Source organism: Cibotium barometz, chromosome 32, assembly GCF_041138505.1.
Source record: "Cibotium barometz isolate CiBa-2024 chromosome 32, ASM4113850v1, whole genome shotgun sequence".
NCBI lineage: Eukaryota > Viridiplantae > Streptophyta > Polypodiopsida > Cyatheales > Cibotiaceae > Cibotium > Cibotium barometz.
The window spans coordinates 25762921-25784952 of record NC_141077.1 but is presented as its reverse complement, the minus strand read 5'-3'; the positions used below and the strand labels follow the sequence as shown (position 1 = coordinate 25784952).

Genomic DNA, 22032 nt, shown 5'->3' with positions numbered 1-22032 from the left:
TCGGCCACCAATAGTTTGTAGGCATTTCGGCCACCAACTCACACTACTCTCTCAAGTGCCCATGTTCCCTTCCATCTGCTCTCTATTGTTCCACCCACACATGGTAGAAACAATCTTCAAGAGAGCACTTAGGACAAGAGAACACTACACAGGGTATGTTGTGCTTGTCACTACCCTTTGAAGTGCCCATGTTCCCTTCCATCTTCTCTCTATTGTTCCACCCACACATGGTAGAAACAATCTTCAAGAGAGCACGTAGGACAAGAGAACACTACACAAGGTATGTGAACCATGAGTTCCATAAGTCCAATGCATCCCAAATAAAGGGAGCCATAAAGAATAATCCATAAACCCGAGGATGAATTCAAATCCCTAGAAAAGAAGTCCAGGAATCCATAGACCTGTATACCATACCTCTTACCACAATGCACATACTCTGTGCTAACCACACACCTTGGAGTAGAGGTGGACTTTATTCATAAAAGCATCATATCCATGAGATATCCAAAGATTTCTTCTCTATAAACTCGGACAGATTCGTCCATAGAAATTGCTTGTGAAGCCCAATATCTATATAAATCTCGTCCAAGAAAGAAATCTCCATAGATATAATCCATCCCAATAAAGGGAGCCATAAACAATGTTTTCTTAAAACCATCTCAAGGCAAACAATAACACCTTTCTCCTTGCATAGCTATACAAGGGTTAGTGAACATCAAAAACACTTCATAGCAAAAGCACTAACATTGCAAACTCAAAGTATACTTAGCTTTTCTTTGCCAGGTTGGTCATGAAGCCAAAAGAAATATCTCATCACCATATCCTTAAGATATCCTGAGATATCCTGAGATATATCTCCATAAAGCTTGCTTGTACGCTTGATAATATAATCCACAATATCCATATGGAAAGAGTTCTAAACTTGTGCACATAAAGCCAACACCATACTTCCAAGATAAATTTTGTGAATTCATAAATTCTTAGATCAACAAGTTGTCTGCTGCTCATGCTCTTGCTTCATAGGCTCTGAAGTGGCTAGCCATGCTTAATAGCAATGATGGTAAGTGTTGTAGAAAATATGAAAGCAAGAGCAAAACTAGAAATGAAACAAGAACAAATGAAAGACAAAGAGTTACCTTGAGATGAGTGTAGACAAGACACAAGATTGATACATTCATTGATGTGACACCTACAATTTATAGGTGAGAAGTACAAGATTGAGTAGACTCACTTATGGGATAAATGTAGAGGTGCCACATGGCACTAGACTCAAGACACAAAGACTGAAACTAGACTAGAGAAATAGTACACCTAGTGTGTACTTATTTCCAACACCCTCCTTAAGTGGACACTAGGAGGAAGGCAAAAGACAAGACTATAACATGACAAAAGATAAGACCAAGACAGAGAGACTAGACAAGGATTGAGAGACAAGCTAGAAGACAAGGTGGACAAGACTAGAAGACAGACATAAAGACTGATAGACTGAGAGACAAAAGATCCTGAGACACCCCTCCTCAAGTGATATCCTCATATGGGTCCACAAGGGTAGGGACAAGATGGATCTAAAACAAGACACAGTCAGATTGATAGACAGATAGACAGACAACAGATAGACAGACAGACAAGACTAGATAAGACTGACTGTAAACAAACAGATGGACCTTGAAGACATCCCCTCCTCAAGGGCAATCTCTGCCTCTTGGGTAGGGACAAGAGAGAGGTCAAAAAGCATAATGAGTAAGACACTAGAACCCCTTGACCTACATCATCGGTGGTCAAAGTGGTAGACAAGAAAGGTGAAGTAATCAGAAAGCCCATTCCTCATCATGTGAGGAATGAACAGCAAGATCTGCTGATGTAGATGCTGCAGCAACATTGGCTGAGGTAGATGCAGGGGCTGATGTAGAGGTTTTAGAATAGCAGTCCTTCTCCCGGTGATTATCACGGCCACAAATGGTGCATGGATGAGCCTTGAAGCAGTCCTTCTCCATATGATTAGTTTTTCCACAATGGGTGCAAGGCTTTCTTACCTTAGAACCTCCTTTCTTTGCTAAAAATGCAGTGTCAGTTACCTTTTGTTGTTTTGTTCTTTCCTCTTCTTGGAGAGCATTGATGATACCTTCAAGAGTAGGATTATTGTGATACTTGAAGGTAGTTACAAGAGTAGCATAGGTGTCAGGTAAGCTTTTGAGAAGCACAGCAATAGCAATATCTTCGGAGATGGGGGACTTCACTGATGCAAGCTGAACCATAAGACTGCGAAAATAATTGACATGAGAGGCTATAGTAGCTCCCTCCTGCATATATAGATCAAAGAATGAGATCATAAGTGCAATCTTAGAGTTTTTAGAGCGGGGTCCAAAAAGGGTATCCAAAGTGATCCATGCTCGAGAAGCAGACTGTATGTCGGAGATGTGATGAATGTAATCATCTCCAAGACCGAGCAAGATGATAGCATAGGCTTTGTCATTCTTGGCAGTGGGAGCATAAGTGATAACTTGCTCAATATCGGAATCTTCGGGAGTATGATGAACAACATCCCACAGGCCTTCTTTCATAAGATGGCACTTGATTTTGATTTGCCAAGTATGAAAGTTGGACCCATTGAATTTGTCGACAGACATGAGAGAATGGGTAGAAGATGCCATGTGGGAAGGTCTTACCTCTTGCTAATGAGGCAAGGGCAGTGTCTATTCCCTTACAAGATAGAGTTCAGTTTTGAATTAATTTTGAAAAAAATAGAACTGAAAATATTGAAGCATACAAAGGATAATCCACTTTGGTTTTTTCCTCAAGTCTTCCACCCTTTCAGGGGTAACCCGAGAGAGAGAGAGAGAGCTGCGAACAGAGATTTTTGCAAATAGAGAGAGATGTAGTACAGGGCCACGATACCCAGAGAGACCGGAGAGCGAGCAGAGGTGGAGAATTTGTTGCAGAACCTCGGGCAGCTCCTGGAGAAGTGCAGCCTGTTGAAGAAGGTGGCGCAGAATTTCAGGAGCAGCACGGGGGCCAGGAGCAGGAGCAGATGTCGGGGCAGATACAGCACAGAAGATGGCGGACAGAAATCTGCGCAGATAGGCAGCAGAACGGCATCTTCCAGAGCAGCTGCGCAGGTCCAATCTTGATGAAGAGGTATAGAAGGGGGGGGGCAGCAGATGTAGAGGCTTGCGCAGCAAATGGCGGGGCAGAAATGGGAGCAGCTCCGGGAGAATGGCGGGCAGCGGCGGCAGGGTAGTGGCAAGACTAGAGGAGCAAACCTTGCTCTGATACCATGTAGAAAATATGAAAGCAAGAGCAAAACTAGAAATGTGTAGACAAGACACAAGATTGATACATTCATTGATGTGACACCTACAATTTATAGGTGAGAAGTACAAGATTGAGTAGACTCACTTATGGGATAAATGTAGAGGTGCCACATGGCACTAGACTCAAGACACAAAGACTGAAACTAGACTAGAGAAATAGTACACCTAGTGTGCACTTATTTCCAACAAGTGTGGTCCCCACTTGAGATCTTTTCTCTTTCTTATTGATAGAAAGAAGCCTCTACTTCCAAGAAAGCCTATGCTCTGATACCAATGAAACTTGCGGCGGGTGCCCGGGGGACTAGGGCCTTTGACACACTTGTTGATACCATCAATGCATATTAAAACATTTAAACATGGCCACAGCCTTAACACATATCCATCATCACTTTGCATAAAACATAAAGCTGGACAAAACATCCACAAATGCTGAAAATGGAGCTTGCACGTTTGACACCGCATAGAGGCGAGAATGGGCTGACCCCCCCCCCCCCCCCTTGGAGTATTTTATTACCCAAGGAGAATAATATCATGTACAAGCTTTGAGGGCCTTACTCTCCCCACGGAAGATGCCGGATTATCCATATACAAATGCCATAACACAGCCCAACACGAGGCAACCAAGCCGGAACATAGGTTGTAGAAATGCCGAGCCAACAATATAATCCATATGTGGGTACTGATTCTTCCCCAAAAACCATGGGTTTTCATGCAATAGAAAGGGTACAGCAAGTACAACTCTCCATTCAGGCGGTATAGCAGGTACAATGGCTGGTACAGTCGGTACAGTGGCTGGTACAGTAGGTACAGTGGCTGGTACAGTCGGTACGGTGGCTGGTACAGTAGGTACAGTGGCTGGTACAGTCGGTACGGTGGCTGGTACAGAAGCTGGTACAAATGGTACAATGGGTGGTACAGCAAGTACAGAAGCTGGTACAGTGAGTACAAGGGTTGGTACAGCAAGTACAAATGCTGGTACAACAAGTACAATGGCTAGAAATCATAATAAATGATTAAATACCCTTGTCTTCAGTATTTCTTCGCGATGGAAGCCTCCAAAACAGTCCCCAACAGCCGGTATTCTTCATGGGCAGCCTTCAAGTGAGAGAGAAAGAGAGTAGCCATCATTAGGGCAGCCTGTAACGGTGGTAGAGGCTAGTGTGCAACAAGAGAGCCTCTATTAATGAAGAGAGAGGGCTCCAATTTATAGATTTGGGCCTCCCATGAGCTAAAATGGCAAGAGAAGGTTACGATGACATGTGGAGAGCCACACAATAGCTGAAGTGACAAGTGTGAGGCCACTTGTCTCACTTTGATCTACTTTCTAACAAATGTCAGGCCACTTGTCTCACTTTGGTCCACCTCCTTGCCACATGTCCCAGTCTAAGAGATAGGTCCTTCTATAAACTTTATCTCTAAAAATATCCCAACTGGTAGACATTCTGTCATAGGTACTTTGCCAACTCTTGGTATCTGCTCAATTCCAGATGTAATGACGCGAACAGAATTTCCATCGGGGTCGGGCCAAAAATAGCAACTCTCCTAAATTTTAGGAGTGTGGTCCTTTGTATTCTAGGATAATCCCCCATTCCCAAAGCTTGTACTTTCCAAATATTTAAACATCGTGGAGTCCACCAGACCCCTTTCAGACTGGGAAATGTCCAGGCTGGTGACAGAGATGTAGTCGGGTGCTGTTGGAGGTGTAGCAGGACGTGCTGCTGCTGCCTCCAAGAGTTGGAGACGCTCCATGAGCAGCTGGTTCTAAGCTCTAAGAAGAGCTATGGTGTGTGCTGTAGGCGGAAGAACCTGGTCTTTTTCGGGGGAGACGTCTTCCGGCTGATGAGTACTCTCTTCTGTAGACATGATGCTGAAGTCGGTGGTCGTGCCGGAACGCAATCTAACCATCCAAGGATGCCCCCACGCTAGGATACGGATTGTGTGGACAATTTGAATCTGATACCAATGTGATATGCAACGGAAGTCTTTGTATTGGAAGATCCTGTCACACAAATGCTCACATCGTCTTCTGTATCCTGAGTTTCGTGAGTTTAGCAATCCACTTTAATACTTCAAACTTTAAAGAGAGATGAGAGAGAGATAAGAGAACTGTACACCAGATTGGGTCCCGAATTACCCACTGAAGGCCCCCCTATCTCGATAACGAGATAGTATTTGCTTTATTTCTTTAGAGAGTATGACTGTGGACTGTAGATAAGCCAAATGCAAGATCTCGGAGGATCGGAGATTGGTTGAACTGTACACGGCTGTAGAAACACCTCGATGAACTGATCTCGAGCCTATGCACTCTTCCCAAGGGCATGAGGTAGGGCTGCACACCTGAGGCTGAGAAAAGGAGATGGTGGACTGTTCTAAGCTATGTTAGAATACTGTAAATGCTTATGAATGTTGTGTTACCTTCACCAGATGACTGTTCCATGTATGGATGATGCACAGAAGGCGGGGTACTGCTGTAGAATTGATGCAAGACTGAAAACGCAGGCTGTAGGACTGAAACGCAGGGCTGTGCTGCTGCTAGACAGAAACGCATGTGTACGGTTGCTGCTGGACAGAAACGCAGGCGTGTACTGTTGCTGGACAGAACTGTAAACGTAGAGGTGTACGGCTGGACAGATGCAGAAAACGCTGGCTGAATTCTGGTGTTGAACTGAGGCTGGACTGTATGCTGAATCAGAGCTGATTTGATGCTGAATGGAGGCGCCTATGGCTGTAGGGACTGCTGAACTGTAGGCGTTGGATGAACAAGGCTGGTTGAAGCAACCTCAAGCACTCCAAGAGCTGGATGAGACTAGTCTAGTGCTGAAGGCAAGGGAACTCCTAGGGCTGAGGAGGAAAGCTCTTAGCACACTGAAGACAAAATGATAAACTAAGCCCTATGCAAGCCTATTTATTCTAACTGGAGGTTGGTCAAGTTGGCTGGTCATTTAATAAAGTTTATATTTATAAATGCCAGTAAATGCTAAATAAATACTATAAAATATGAAAAAAATACCAGATAAATCCTAGTAAATTCCCTAAGGATTCTGGGATGTTCTAAATGATGCACAGGCATATGCATGCATATTATGCAGGATGAAGAGTGCTTCTGATGCAAACCCTAAGGCTTCTACTGACTGTACATGCGTGAATGATTCTCTCCAAGTGGGTTAAGGGACTTGACTGACTGACTGACCCTGAGGAATGACCTACGTAGCTCGTGCTTGACTAATCCTGGACTGAGGATGTACAATGGGGTCATGGCGTACGACAATTATCATCCTACTGGGTTCTAATACTGTACAACTGCTGCACTGCTGATGATGAGCCATCTTATCACCATGCACTGAGTGCAGAGTGCATGTGACACCAGTGTTGCATCCATGCACATAATAAAGTACTTGATGTATCATACCAATATACATGTATCACACGACACAATCCAGAGTATTACCCAACGTATTCTCAATGGTACCAGGATCCAATGGCACCAGAATACAATAATACCTCAAAAAGTGTATGCATATATGCACAAATAGAGTTCGATCCATATATCCATGAACCAAACCAACTCTAGGACTGCTCGCAAGACTTATGTCCTTCATAGAGTCTCGAAGTGTTAGCTCAGGTTGTTGCAGACTTTGAGCTTAACCAAACCATCCCTTTCCAAAGAAGACCAACTCCACAAATAGCATCATCTCAATATCCAATCGACCGATCCTGTGGTCAAGAATAGCCAGAACCATATGCCAAAGATCAATGTCCCAGTCTTCCTCAGTCATACCTTAGTTTCAAAGGCAAAAACCATCTCTGTTAACCATAAGTGTAGACAGAGTTTGCCATAGTTTGCGACGGAAATTAACGCACAAACTGAAAGGAGATGTGCAGAAAATAGAGAGAGAGAGGGAGAGATGGAGAGGACACAGTATTGGGTCCCAATTACCCTCTGTAGGGCCCCCACCACGGATGGTGTATTTGCTTTATTAGAATGATGTGAATCTGAAAAGAAAATACAGAATTCTTGACCTTTCTTGGCTGCGAAATCCCTGCCCTTGACCTTCAGTACTCCACCCCTTTGCTTAGCAACTCCCTTGGCTTGTCTAGCCCTTGATTTGCTTGAGCTCTTGGTGAATAATGAGATGAATGAATGGAATTGTGGTAAATGCTATTTATACTACCCAACATGAGCAGTCGGCCAGTACTACAGTAGTTGGCCAGCTTTAAATGCTCCCACGACCAGAAATTCAGCATAAAAATGCTGAATTAATTCACATTCAATGCTGCGCATTATTCCCAACTGGCTGGGAGGTGAAGCGCTTGCTTCCAGAGTGCTGGACACAGCCTTTGCCCACATTTTAAGGGCTGGGCAGCCTGTATGGGCTGCCCCATACTTGCCCTACAACCATGTAAAGGCTGTAAACTCTTGGAATCTGCCTTATTCTTGCCCTAGGGCTGTCCTACAGCCCCTCCATGGCTGGTGGGTTCAGCCTGGGCCTTCGTGGCCCTCATGGGGGTGGTTCCACACCATTCCCATGCCCACACTAAGATCCGGGGTAGCCCTATGGGCTGGCCCCTTGTTCTAAACACTAACTACTCAGTGATCTGGCATCCGGTACCATATCCGATACACAGAATCACTCACATCATTCTAGAGGGAGACTCACAGTGCGGACTGGCACTGTTTCATGTGTAGGACAGTGCACACTTGACCTTAGACTCCTGTGTAGGACAATGCACACCTAACCTTGGACTTTTGAGATGGATCCCTGGCTGACTCGTCCTGGACTCACATGGGACCAGTTCACCATCCCAGGTCCTGCACCTTCTGTACAGAAATGTTTACGTGGCATTCAAGTGCGGGATGCATGTGACATTATAGTTCAAGGTGCGGCGGATTGTGAACCATACCCAACTGTACCATCTCATGTGCCTAGTACACAATATCATAGAAGTTCCATAAGCAGATGTACTGTCAGCCTCAGTACCTTCGGGTGAATACAAAGATGTCACCAAGCGACTCCTAGATGACAATTCAGCTTGTCTGTAACAAGGGAGCGGAGGTGCTACCCCCCTCTTGAGCATCAGGCAATGCTCTAGACCCCAGTACTGCTGAACCTGAATGAGCGGTAGCAAGAGTCGGCTCCAACTCAAAGGCATCAAGATAAAGCTGCAATTCTTGAAGTGAATCTTCTAAGTCATCCTCCTCCATCCACTTCGCATCCATCGGTGAATAGTTCTTGAACTTCACAAGATAGCGACGGGAAACTTTACCTCGTACCTTTCTTTCCTTATGTGCTAGTATCTACTCGGGAATAAGAACCTCATCCAGTTCCTCAACTTCTGTTTGAGCCTCATCTGATACATCCTCAGGCACCCAAAACCTGCTTGCACTCCACCCAAGTGGTAAGCACAAATCCCCAATGAAGCATAGTAGATCACCACTTCTAAACATAGAAAGAAACTGTCTTCCGAACCCCTGAAGCCTCCGTGAAGATACCACTGGTGACAAAGTGTTGAAAGCCATAGCCTTCACCCCATCTTTTGCACCATAACACTTCAATTGCTTCTTGTTCCTGGCCGACTACTTCTTGTTCTTGGTGTCTTTTCTCCTGAGCTTCATCTTCAGCTTTTTGCTCTTCTCCTTATATAGGCAAAGACACACAATCCTGCACTGCCGCCTACACTTCCTTTTCACTTTCCACATGTTGAAGCTTTTGATGTGACTCTCATGAGACAACCACAAGCTCGCCTCCTTAGGAAAGTTGGCAATTGTCCCGACCAGAGCAACCACGGACTTGCCTACTTGAGAAAGTCGACGATGTCCCGGCAGCGGAACCTTGTAAACTGGCCTCGGACTTCAGACGAAAGCAAAGGGCGGTGCAGAAACAAACTTGCACACAAAACACTTCAACACCTTTGAGGACCAAAAAAAGGTAAACAAACACGGGGAGCTAGAGTGCTCCTGCAAACAGTACACGGACACCGATTGGCCCTAAAACGCAGTGGCGCCCCTTGCAGTATTTCTTTAAATGATTATAAGAGAGCTTTGATTACAATAAGGTTGGAAACTCAGCCGTCACAGTAGAACTCCTGAAGCTTGCAAAGACCCTGCATCATGGCTTCATATCCACTCGGCATCCACAAACAAGCCCAGCCATTGTTCACATCAAAAGACTCACACATTGAGTTTGCATATAGAAGCTTTCTCCCATGATGAGGGCTGCCACAACCATCCATAGCCTCTCACCCTATGAACAGCATCACACCCTGACCCATCCAGTGCTTTTGCATCACAACACAGACTCCCAAACTGTCTCGCAAAAGAGAACTCGCATCACAGCAGCGCATACCATACAGTCGACACACCCGTACCAACCCTCTCTACCTTCCAAGGGTACTATCCATCTCTGTCATGGATTCCCTGTCCCCTGTCCAATTAGTAGCAAGGCTGTACCAAACATGTGTCCATTCTTATACCTTCACTGCCTGCATGTGACCTATCTCTTGGAGAACCCCAAAACATGTTTCCTCAAGAAACCTACGACCTGTTTCCACATGAAACCCTTAGTCCTGTTTCCCTTTGAAAACTTTTCCTGTTATCATACAGAACCATTCACAGCACCATTCAACAACAGTGCCAACAACGGCATACATCTAGTTACTTGTTCCCTCATGAAACATTTGGAAACTTAGAGATGCCCATAACTGCAGGTCCCTCTGTTCCTTTCAGCAGGAAGAAAACAATCTGCTCCATGAGCATGCAGCCATGTGAGCTTGCATCACTCCCATGCCAAGGAACACATTCAATTGACTTGTACTTGCAGCCGGAAACCCAAGCACATAGCTGAATTTGCTGCCAAACAAAAACAGCCCATAAAAAGTCCTTGGATTCCACTCTCCAAGCTGCCAAAACCCCTCCTCCCAAAAGAGAGAGAGAGAGAAAGAAAAACGCATGGGCTGGGCTGCTGCCCAACCCGATGGTCCCTGCTGTCCAGCCTTGCCAGTCTTTAAAGAGAGAGAAAACATGCTCAATCCAGCCCCGCTTCCTAGCAAGAGAGAGAGAGAAACTTGGCAGTTCAGCCCGCCGGTCTGTTGCACAAAAGGAAGGGCCATGCTGAACTGTTCGCTGCCTACAGTCTGCCCATCTGTGCGGGCCTGAACTATGTGCTGCCTGCAGTCTGCCCGCCACCCTCCAAGAGAGAGATAGATAGAGAGTGCGCTTCAATTGTGTGCGCCCTGCTGATCACTTCCCTATGCCGCAGCCCAACTTGCCCGCCAGTCCTCGTCTTGAAAAAGCATCCCCCTAAAGATGCAGCTGGCGCCTCCCAAAAAGCATGAGAGAGAAAAGCGTGTCCTCTAAAAGTGGAGTAGCCTCCCAAATTAGCTTTTGGGCACGAAAGGTTATAAAACCTTTTAAATTAAAATCTCTTTGTCCCCTTCACACTTGGGGTTGTCCACACATGGGTTTCCTTTTTTAACTCCAAACTAATGCCATTCACACTGTCCACCATGTCCCCGTGCAGACCTGCATACTGTCCAGAGAAAAATGGGTCGTGACATGTACTCTCACTTTGGCTTTTTTTATCATATGCATAACCCTAATTTTTAGGTTATGTTTTTGAGTTTTTGCTTTGTTTCTTTGAGGGTATGTATAAACCAATTATTATCTGTTTTGTCATTGCAAGGGTTAAATTTAGTCATGTTTTTTTTTCAATTTTTATGATTTTCAGTGATGAGGGTGCCTTGGATGGGGTGGTAATCGATTAAACAAAGCCCAATATCACTATCCGATTTTGTGTAGCAGATTGATTTTCACATCTAGGTAACGATAATGGTTGTTTTTAAAGATAATCAATTGTGTTTGGATTGTGTTTAAGCCTCTTATCAAGCATATTGCAACGCTGTACATAAACTTGACATCAAATAAATAAATAATTTTCAAGAATGGCAGGGCGTTATTTGCAAATGGCATTTTGCAACTTGTTTGTTTTTTTTCTACTCAAAGGAAAAGCACAAAAGATTACTCACAAATAACGTGTTGAAAAAGCTATTTGGAAACCTAGTCTGATATTTTATAATGAAAAACCATTTCACATTTCCGAACAAAAACCCACATTCTGAAAATGGGATCGAGAAATAATTTTAGAATTTGCATGAAAATGAACAGAGAACCTAAAGTAGAACTTGAGGAACACGTTCCCACTAAAAAAAGAATTTGAGGATCACAATTACTGTTATATCTTGTCAAATATATACCTTTTTTTTAAAGGAATTTGTAATTGCAGCCTTTAAATTGGAAGCCATTGGAACTTGAATAATTTCCGAGATAAACAAGGTGACAGTTTAAGGATGGTCTTCAATACAGAAGAAGAATTTACAGCATGGTAAATAAATGATCTTATGTGTGTGTGTGTGTGTGCGTGCGTGGGGGGGGGGTGTTTGGGAGCGTATATTGATACCAATTTCAACACCCACTATTCGGCGCTGATCACGTTAGTGGGGATGTCGTAGTATCTAGTCCATACTGCATGATGGAGATGATGGTTTATTGTCTTGTGGATGACTAACATGGGGTTATAAATTGCACTTGCTTATAAGGTGAATTTGGGCATGTTCCTGCATTCATCTAGGTATATATAAATAAATCATCTTTTATAGGGCAATAAGTTAGTTTCAATTAATCATGGAAGGTAATTGTGTGTATACAGTACGTACTAAATGATCATTTATAGGACAATAAGCTTGTATACCGTACGTACTTACATACATACATACACACATATGCATGTATGTATGTATGAATGAATCGATAGATAGATAGATAGTTAACAAATATCTGTATTTCGATATCTGGTGGTTATTTGGTTTTTGGTGTTGCTTATATGTAAAATTTTGTAAATTGGATAATGTTGTATGTATGTATGTATGTATCGATAGATAGATGCAGATATTTGCATTTTGATATCTGGTGGGTATTTGCTTTTTGGTGTTGCTTATATGTAAAATTTTGTGAATTGGATAATGTTGTATGCAGTGATTTCTTCTTGGCCAATGGCTGGCAAGGGACCCCCTCCAGATCCCGTTGGTGTTTTGCGTGGCCATAGGGCAGCTGTCACGGCGCTGGCATTTCATGGGTCTTCTCTACTTCTATCAGGGTTTGAGACTTATTCTTTATTTATTTATTATTTATTCAGATGCATGTAATGGTTGCATGTATGCCTCATCATTCACAAATCTCACTTAAATTCAAGTACTTTTCGTTGCAAATACACTTGGCATAGTCATGAAAAGAGTGAGTGTGTGTGTCTGTATAGATGCTTTATATATACACGTGGAGCTGTGCACAAGCATAACTATACTTTCTGTATAAACAGACACCCCTTAATGAATGAAATATTTTCTTTTCTTGACATTGACTGCTGGATTCAAGTGGAACTTTTCGTTGCAAAATACACTTGGCATAGTCATGAAAAGAGTGAGTGTGTGTGTCTGTATAGATGCTTTATATATACAAGTGGAGCTGTGCACTAGCAAAACTATACTTTCTGTATGAACAAACACCCCTTAATGAATGAAATATTTTCTTTTATTCAATTTAAGGTGTAGATTGAATCTATGGTCACAGTTTCACTCTTTTTTTTGAGAGATTTTACTCATGCACCCACAAGTGGGTCCCCCCGCCCCCTTGCAATATTGCTCCCGGCCGTAGCTAGCGAGATCCAAACTCAGGACCTCTCCACGAGACTCTGAATCTCCAAACACTGTGCTACGTGGCAGCAGACAATTTCACACTTGTGTGATATAGTAAGATACATAATAAAAATACAGACATGCACATAAACACATGCATGCATACATGGTCTGTGTGTATGTATGCATATATGTATGTGTATGTGTCTATGTGTGCACATGCACAAACAAATTTATGTAAATATATAGATATATTTACAAATGTTGTTGGTATCCAGGGATTTAGACGGAGAGCTGAAAGTCTGGGACATGGTTAAACGTCGGCCACTCACTTCTGCAAGGTATACATTGGCTTGTGGTTTCTTTTAACTTCTTCAGTGTATGCATCATGTACACACACAGACACACATACACACACACATACTCACACACGTATACATATTTATATGTACGAATACACACACACACACACACACACACACACACACACACACACACACACACACATATGACACAGACATGCACATGTACGTGCGCGTGTGTGTTTTCCTCCCCTTCCCTCCCCGGGCCTGCCCCGGTGCATGTGTGAATTTTTTTGCCCAAACGAATTTGTGTGTTGCAGCAAATGGCGGCTTCTATGCCCCCCATGCTATGTCTATCTACCGTTCATAATCGCCCATTGCGTGTATGTAAATAAGATCTCTTGGCGAGAATAGTTCGCTTTCAAAATGGAGCCTCACTATGATACCGCTCACTGTAAGAGGTTTGGCCCCACTGGAAATCTTATTTCTTGACTTAAATTACTAGAATCAAAAGTATGAGCACAAAGAGTGTACATGATACCACTATAAGAGTGTACATGATACCACTATAAGAGGTTTGGCCCCACTGGAAATCTTGTTTCTTGACTTAAATTACTAGAATCAAAAGTATGAGCGCAAAGAGTGTACATGCACCCCGCTAGGAGTGAACTTGTATTGGGCACCGTATTGAGTTTTAGCAACACTTAAGCCCTTGAAATCCTTATGACAGCTAAGACAAAAGACGAAACTGAAAATAGATAATGCCTAGTGCATTTAAGCCCATAAATACAAAGACGAAACAAGTAATCGGAGAAGAATTCCCTTCATAGTCGATGTCCCTCGAGAAAATCTTCCTGCCCTTCACTGGAGTAAACAGTCACGATACTGGTTTTCCGAGTACACGCATGATGCTACAGTGCCCGTACTGGCGCTTGGACTGGGTACTCTCGGTGGAAGATAACTCGTTGAGCAAATAATGATGCTGTCCACCCTAGTCGTGGAGGCAATGCAGCCTGTATCCAAAAATGATAGGCAACATCCAATAGAATATGGCGACCAACGACAGCGCCTGTATGGAAGGCGACTAGCAGCTACAACACTTGTAAAGATAGCGATCTATAAACCGGCCTTGGTCTTTGGACAAAACCAAAGGGTGGTGCAAAAACAACCTTGCACACAAAACACCTCAACACCTTTGAGGACCAAGAAAAGGAAAACAAACAGAGGGAGCTAGAGTGCTCCTAAAAACAGTACACAGACACCGATTGGCTCCAAAACGCAGTGGTGTCCCTTGCAATATTTCTTTAATTGATTATAAGAGCTTTGATTACAATAAGGCTGGAAACTTAGTCACAGTAGAACTCCTGAAGCTTGCAAAGACCCTGCATCATGGCTTCCTGTCCACTCGGCATCCACAAATAAGTCCAGCCATTGTTCACATCAAAAGACTCCCACACATTGAGTCCTGCATACAGAAGCTTTCTCCCATGATCAGGGTTGCCACAACCATATCACGGCACAACATACCATACATTGGACATACCTGTATCAACCCTCTCTGCCTTCCAAGGGTACTATCCATCTCAGTCATGGATTCGAGAATGTGTCCATTCCTGTACCCATTGCCTGCATGTGACCTATCTCGTGGAGAAACCAAAAAACAAACAAACATGTTTCCATGAATCCAAAGACATGTTCCCTCATGAAACCAAAGACCTATATCCCATAAATCATAGGCCTGTTTCCTCGTATTGCGAAGCGAGGGACAACCCACAGTCCAGCCTTGCGCTCCCTGCAGTCCAGCTTGTCAGTTCTCAAAGAGAGAGAGAGAAATCGAATGAAATGAAATGATATATTAACCTCTCTAAGAGGCCATAATGGCCTATGAGACCAAAACTGAGAGTACATCTGAAGTTGGTGTCTCATCAAAGAGAACAAGACTGAAAAGTACAATAAACTGATTGTCCTACAGTTATAAGAATAGAATTGCAAGACTCCGAGATGATACTGAGTAGAAAATACTGGAAAATGTATATCAGGTAGATCCATGTATGCTGATCAATTGAAGTGTTGCCCTCTCCTTAGATCAAGTATCTCCGCCATGGGGCTGTCTAGAATGGAGAGGTCGTAGAAGCGAGGTAGGCGCCTCCGATGCCGAGCAATAATGGCTCTGATTTGGCGATGGTGAGGATGCCGTGGTCGGGATCCTGGTGGGCGTGGCCGACGAGCACGACATAAGATAACTGCTCTATGAGTGGTGACTCCCTGGGAGCGTGGTCGGTGCTCTGATGGCCCAATGGAGGAGGTATCAGGAGGTGTGTGGGCTGGGTTGCTGGTGCTGGTGCCGAAGAAATCTGTCAGGGTCCTATGTCTAGGTACATCATGGCTCGCCCTCCTGTCTGCCAAGAGGGTCTCTCTATGTCTCCTGAGCTCAAGTAGAAACAATCCGAGGCATCTCTGATCCTCAAACTCCATGACCCTGTGTAACGGCCCAAAACCCTCTCGGAAGAGGCAGTGATATCTCCCTCGGATCTCATAATAGACTGTACATCAGCAAATGTAGTGTTCCTCTGTCTCTACCTCTTGGTCGCATAGCTGACAAATGCGGTCATCCACGATCTGATGCACATATCGCCCTATCTCATTCCGCTGGTGTGATGAGGTCCAGATCTGTCCAATGGCACAACGTATCCCATGTGATAGGTGTACATCCATGTACGCTGGGCGGGTGATAAAATCATCCGGTGAGAGGTGTAGAAAATGGCTCTTGTAATGAGTCATTTTCGTGCCCAAGGGCTCAAGGGGGCTCGTCCATGTCCTCTCTGTGTCCACTCTGATGATATCTAACCTGATCACGCGGTTTTGCTATGAGCGGGTGAGATCCAAAAATGGGCAATCCAGACTGTACTGAAAGGGTGTTAGTGCCTCTATCCGCAAACCATGTAGGTCAAACCATGATGTCATCTGAGCGTACCAACAATGAGTATCTCCATCCTCTGCCAACTGTATGGATGAGGTCAATGCCAAACGGGAGTACCTCTGCTGAGGGAGCTCCCATAGCCGCTGTAAAAAGGTAACTGCCTAGAATAGGGCCTCGGTTACTACTGGTGGGGCACCCAGCTCAGCCCGAACAATCTCATGTGGTACTGATGATTTGCTCCGAATCATGCGGGCAATCATCATAATCAGTGGTCTCTCCATTTGCCTCCATCCCTCATCTGTCCCTCTCTGAGATTTGTGATGTATATTGGGCCCCCAAATTGGAGCTCCGTACAGGAGGGTCTGTGTGACAAGCGTATCAAATAGCCACAATTTGGTGCTTGGCTCCTGAAAGTGTATGTGTGCACACTGCCTCTCAAGTGCCCCCAAGGTTGCATGCCCTCGAGCTAATCTAGCTGCTGCCTGCTGCCTCCTTCAGGGAGAAACGCGGTCTTGTGAAAGTAACTCCCAAGTAGACATATGACCTGACGTACTCTACCGGCTCCCCTCGGAAAGTGAACTGAGGCTCTGATCTCGTCACCCATGCTTGTGTGGTGTTAAACACCATAACCTTGGTTTTCCCAAGGTTCACTGTCAGATCTCTATCCGCACAAAAAGCCTGTACTGCATCCAGGTGTCTCTGTAGTCCTCCCGGAGAGTCTGAGATTAGAACAATATCATCAGCATATAACAAGATGGGTATCAACATCCTTGCCAGGCATGCCCCTGGGCCTCCCAATCTGTCTACATAATCAGAGACTGCATCAATGTACAATCCAAAGAGGGTGGGCGATAGCGGGCATCCCTGCTTCACCCCTATCGTGCTGGTCACCCTATCAGATAGTCCGCCTGGAACTCGGACTCTGCCTGTCACAGACTCATACAAAGCATATATCCCCCACTGCATATCCTCGGGTACCTCAATGTCATGCAATCTGTGCATAAGCCTGGCACGTGGTACGGTATCGAAGGCTTTGCGGAAGTCCACAAAGCAGCAGTATATCCTTCCCTTCTGTGCCCTGCCCTCTTCAATAAGTGCCCGAAGTGTCAGTATGTGATCCAAGGTAGTAAATCCTCTCCTGAAGCCAGCCTGTCCATGTGCTCAATGACCATGCCTCTCTGCCTATCGGCTCAGCTCCGACTCCAATATAGAGCCATATAATTTGGCCAAGTAATGACCAATCATGATCGTCCTGTAGTTGCCTGGTACCATGGGGTCCCCACTCTTTAAGAGTGGTACAATGATATGCTCTGTCCAGCTTGTCGGGAAACCCTCACAAATGGCACGATTAAACACATGTACGATGAGCGGAGCCAAAGTGTCTCGTACATATGAGAAGTGCTCTCCAACTAGCCCATCATGATCCTGTGCCTTTCCATTCTGTAACCTGTTTATCGCATCTAGCAACATCCGCATAGTAAAAAAGGTGCTGCTAGACGGTCTAGCTCCCAGTGGAGGGGGGGTGGGGGGCTGTCCTGGTGCATCATATAGCTCTCTAGCATAAGTATGCCATGCCTCAGGTGCAGTAATCGGAGTACCAGGCTGTCTCTCCTGAAACATCTTCCATGCCCTCTTGCTGTCCTTCCCCAGGAAGAGTTGGTAGATCTCCTCCTCTAGCTTAGCCAGATAGGCTCGTTTCTTCCTCCGCACAAGGCGCCGAAAGATCATCCTGGCCTGTCTATGTGTGCGAGATCCAATGGCAATCTCACGATGTAACTGTGCTTGTGTCTCACGACACTCATCATCATACCAACTGTTCTGTGGGGCAGTGCTGCGGGGGTGGGTGGAAGGGATCATAGTGCAGGGAAACGCATATGAGGCGGATGCATGTAGAACACGTGCCAATCCTCTCATGATCTCGTCCAGAGAGCTATGCGGGTCTAAAGCGAACAAGCCATCAGATACTGCATCCCGGTAAACCCCAACTGTCTCACGTGTAAACTGATATCTCGGGTACCTAGGTAGATGAGTGGTTGGCCCATCTCTCGGGGATCTACCTACTAGTGTGAAACTCAGGTATGCATGATCGGCTGCTATGCCAGTGGGCCTATTGTGAAACCCCGCACATCAGGTATCAATGATGGAGATCCCATCAAGTAGTCCACTGTGCTCGCTCCCCCTTTAGAGTTCCAGTGTGTGAGAGCATCTGATCCTTGCCATCTCAATAAGCCATTGTATATGACCAACCCATGTGCACTCCCGAGTGTGAGAAAATGGCTGCCATAATCTGTAATCTCCCCCTCATCCTGTGCTGATCTCTGCAACCCTACATCCTCTGCCATGATCTCCCGGTACATAGCCTCTTGAGTATCATACAACTCTGTCTGCTCTGTGCCTGTACGTGCATTAAAGTCTCCCAATAGTAATATGTCTCCCATGCTGGCAAACCTCATGATATCATCATATAGTGGTATATAGGGCGACTCTCCTGATGGTGCAAACTTGGAGTGGGCTCTGGGGGAAAGTAGCATACCGCCACATATAGCTCGCGGAGCCCCCCTCTGCATATTCGGACCCACATGTACCTCGCATCTGCATCTCTATGTACCACATGTATTTTGTCACGAAGCTCCTCCCTGTAAAGTATTGCCACTCCTCCCGATCCTCTGGTACCTCACACTGTGCATGGCTGAGGGCGGAAAACTGATTCCCATCTATAACGCCGGACGTCAGGAAGCCTCTTGTTTGTGCGCTGATGGGTCTCCGTATACATAGCAATATCACTGTGTCTGAAAGTATCCTCAAAGTATCCTGCATCTGTTCTAAGGGCTCCGTTGCAATTCCACACCGTGAATCGCAAGGTCTCATAGGCCGCGCACCGTCAAGCGGACCTCCTCTCCGTAATGATGACTCGGCCATCTCTGTATACCGCCCATTTTCCCTCTTTCCTTGCCTCAAGCACACGCGGCATGTGTTCCTTCTGGTGTGCTATTTGTGCCGGTGTAAGGTCCTCATCCAAATAAATCTTTTCCCCCTTAAGGGCCATCCTTTTGGAGAGGAAGGCCTTCTTCTTCTCCAAGTTACCAAGCTTGATGATCAATATCTTCGCCCTGGTTTCATCTCTGCCTACTCGCCATGCTCCGGTAATGGGTACATCAGTGGCTCCAATTTTTGTTGCAAGAGCTTTTGCATCCTCTTGGGGATTTCCCTTATCTTCCCACCCAACTACACGTACATGTAAGGCACGTGCCCGTCTCTTGGCTTCCTCTTCCAATGTAGCATTCATCACCTCTACTTTATTGACTGGTGTATCTTTCTATTTTTTTACTACTTCAATCCATGGGTTGACTTCCTCAATTTGTTTCTTTGTGGCAGTGGCAATTTCAGCCCATGAATGCATTTCCTTCTCACCTGCAGCCACTTTTACCTTACATGATTCCAAAGTGTTTTGCATTTCTGTGATGTCTTTTTCGCGGTCAGCCATACATGTCTTCAAAGTGCCTTGGTATGATGCAACTGTTGTGCCAATCTCTCGGAGCATGTCATCCTTTCATTTCTGCATCTCTTTTTTCATTTCCGTGTGCATCAAGGCTTGGGCTAATTCCATTTCAACCCGTACTTGGGCTTGCATTTCTCCCTTCAATTGGACATATATCTCTTCCTTCAGCATTTCGTATATCACTTTCCTTTGGGCATGCATCTGCTCGGTCCATTACTTTTCAAGCTCCTGTCGCATGGTGTTCATCTCTGTCCTTATGTGAAGCTGTAGCTCCTCATAAAGGGCCTCATCTCGTCGGGCCATCTTCGTAAACCTTCGTGAGCCAGGGGACATGATTCCTTCCCTCAGTCTTCTGCGGTAGGCATTTGGTGCCTTCGTGGGGGTGTGAAAGGTTGTCTCACCATCCTGTTCCCCCTCTAGTGGTTGAGACATGTTTTCCCCTATTAGATGCTGTACCTCCTGCACCTTACTGTTTGCACCTGCGCAGCCTGCCAGTAGGCCTGGAGCCGTCCCTTCTGCGCTTTCTGCAACTACCTGCAAACCTGCAAACCCAGGCGCCTCCTGCAGTCCTATTTGCCTTGAACTTTGAGTTTGAAGAGTCGTGTCCACTCAAGAGTCAGCACTGTCAACAGTCACGATGAGGTATGCTACACGAGGCTGGTCCACAGGCAAGTATGCTATACGACTCAGCCTACAGCGGGTACGCTACACATTGCACGAGGCTTGAGGCGACAACACCGAGCACCGAGCAGGTACGCGGGTAGCAGTGAGGCCACAGTCGCGGGCAAGCAGGTACACGGGCATGTATGCTACACGACTCAGCCTACAGCGGGTACGCTACACATTGCATGAGGCTTGAGGCGACAACACCGAGCACCGAGCAGGTACGCGGGTAGCAGTGAGGCAACAGTCGCGGGCAAGCAGGTACACGGGCAGGTATGCTACACGACTCAGCCTACAGCGGGTACGCTACACATTGCACGAGGCTTGAGGCGACAGCACCGAGCACCGAGCAGGTACGCGGGTAGCAGTGAGGCCATAGTCGCGGGCAAGCAGGTACACGGGCAGGCATGCTACACGACTCAGCCTCGGCCTATGAGAGAGAGAGAGAGAGAGAGAGAGAGAGAGAGAGAGAGAGAGAGAGAGAGAGAGAGAGAGAGCTGTATTAACGTCTACTAGAGGCCGAACTCGACCTATGAGACAAATCAATGTACAACTGTCAATGTCTTCTGGATGTCCATAAAAAAAGGGACAAAATGAACATGAAATAAAGTATGAAAGTACTGAACTAGTGGGGGGGTGTGATGGATGGAGCACTCCTGCTAGAGGCTCAGTATGCAACCTATATGCGTAGGATATACAAGAATGCAATGCAGATCTGTTTGGCTCCAACCAGTACCATAATGGGGGTGTAATATGTGATACATAGGCGATGGCGAGGCAAAAATACCTCGGAGCATGATCTCCGGGTGTGAGTGTAAGTGAGTTGCCGCTCTTGGATATGGTGCTGATGTCGAGTCCGTATCTTTGTGATCTCCCTCTGATGTAGTCTGGGAGTTTGGTAGCCTGGTGCTCTCGGTCTCCGTCTGGCTCGGAGGTCCGCAGTGTGCTGAAGTGTAACCCCCTCCTGTGTCAGGGTAGGCACTGGGATAGATCTGTGGAAGAAATTAGTGAGGTGGAGCTGTCGCCCACCTGCCCCTGTGGTATGAGTCCGTATCAGTCTCTCTGTGGCGCTGTCTCTAACAAGAACCGGCCAAATCTGCACTGGTCTGCGGACTCCATGATCTGGCAGAGTGAGGGATGTCCACTGAAGATGGTGGTGTATCTCTCTCTAATGACACTATATGCTCTGTATCTGCATACATAATGTTCCTCACTCTCAACCTCCTCCTGGCATAGTCTGCATATCCTCTCTGCTCTGGGGATCCGTGCTGCCCTACTTGCCTCAATCTCAAGCTGGTGTGATGACACTCTGAGTTGGCCAATCGCCACTCGGGCGCTGTGAGGATGTACACATCCATGTATCCAGGTCTCTGTATGAATCCATCCGCTGAGATACGCATAAACTGATCTTTGTAGTATAGCATCTTCGGCGGTAGAGGCTGACTGGGTGTAATCCAAGTAGCAAGGCCTGGCGCCCATACTGCTGCTCCATACATTAGTGCCGGTGTGACTAATGTGTCAAATAGCCACCCCTTCGTCCGGGGCTCCCGAAAATGCGCCTGGTGGCACTGTCTCTCTAGCATAGCCAATGCTGCATATCCCTGTGTCAATCTAGCTTTGGCTACTGAACCCATGGTGAAGCGGGTGGCTGTT

General features: G+C 45.7%; 1 protein-coding gene across 6 annotated transcripts in view; it reads left to right on the top strand.

Annotated features, from left to right (window-relative positions):
• EMB2757 (Transducin/WD40 repeat-like superfamily protein) overlaps positions 1 to 22032 on the top strand; it is a 121403-nt gene that overhangs the window by 14976 nt on the left and 84395 nt on the right. For 5 of the 6 annotated variants that reach the window (XM_086772149.1, XM_086772146.1, XM_086772148.1 and 2 more), the window contains 3 exons: positions 11036 to 11127; positions 12340 to 12460; positions 13274 to 13336. In XM_086772149.1, coding sequence (XP_086628275.1) covers positions 12357 to 12460; positions 13274 to 13336 — 167 coding nt within the window. In that variant the 5' untranslated portion in view covers positions 11036 to 11127; positions 12340 to 12356. Of the gene's footprint in view, positions 1 to 11035; positions 11128 to 11596; positions 11690 to 12339; positions 12461 to 13273; positions 13337 to 22032 lie in introns of those variants that run through there. The other variant, XM_086772151.1, reaches the window with a different exon arrangement.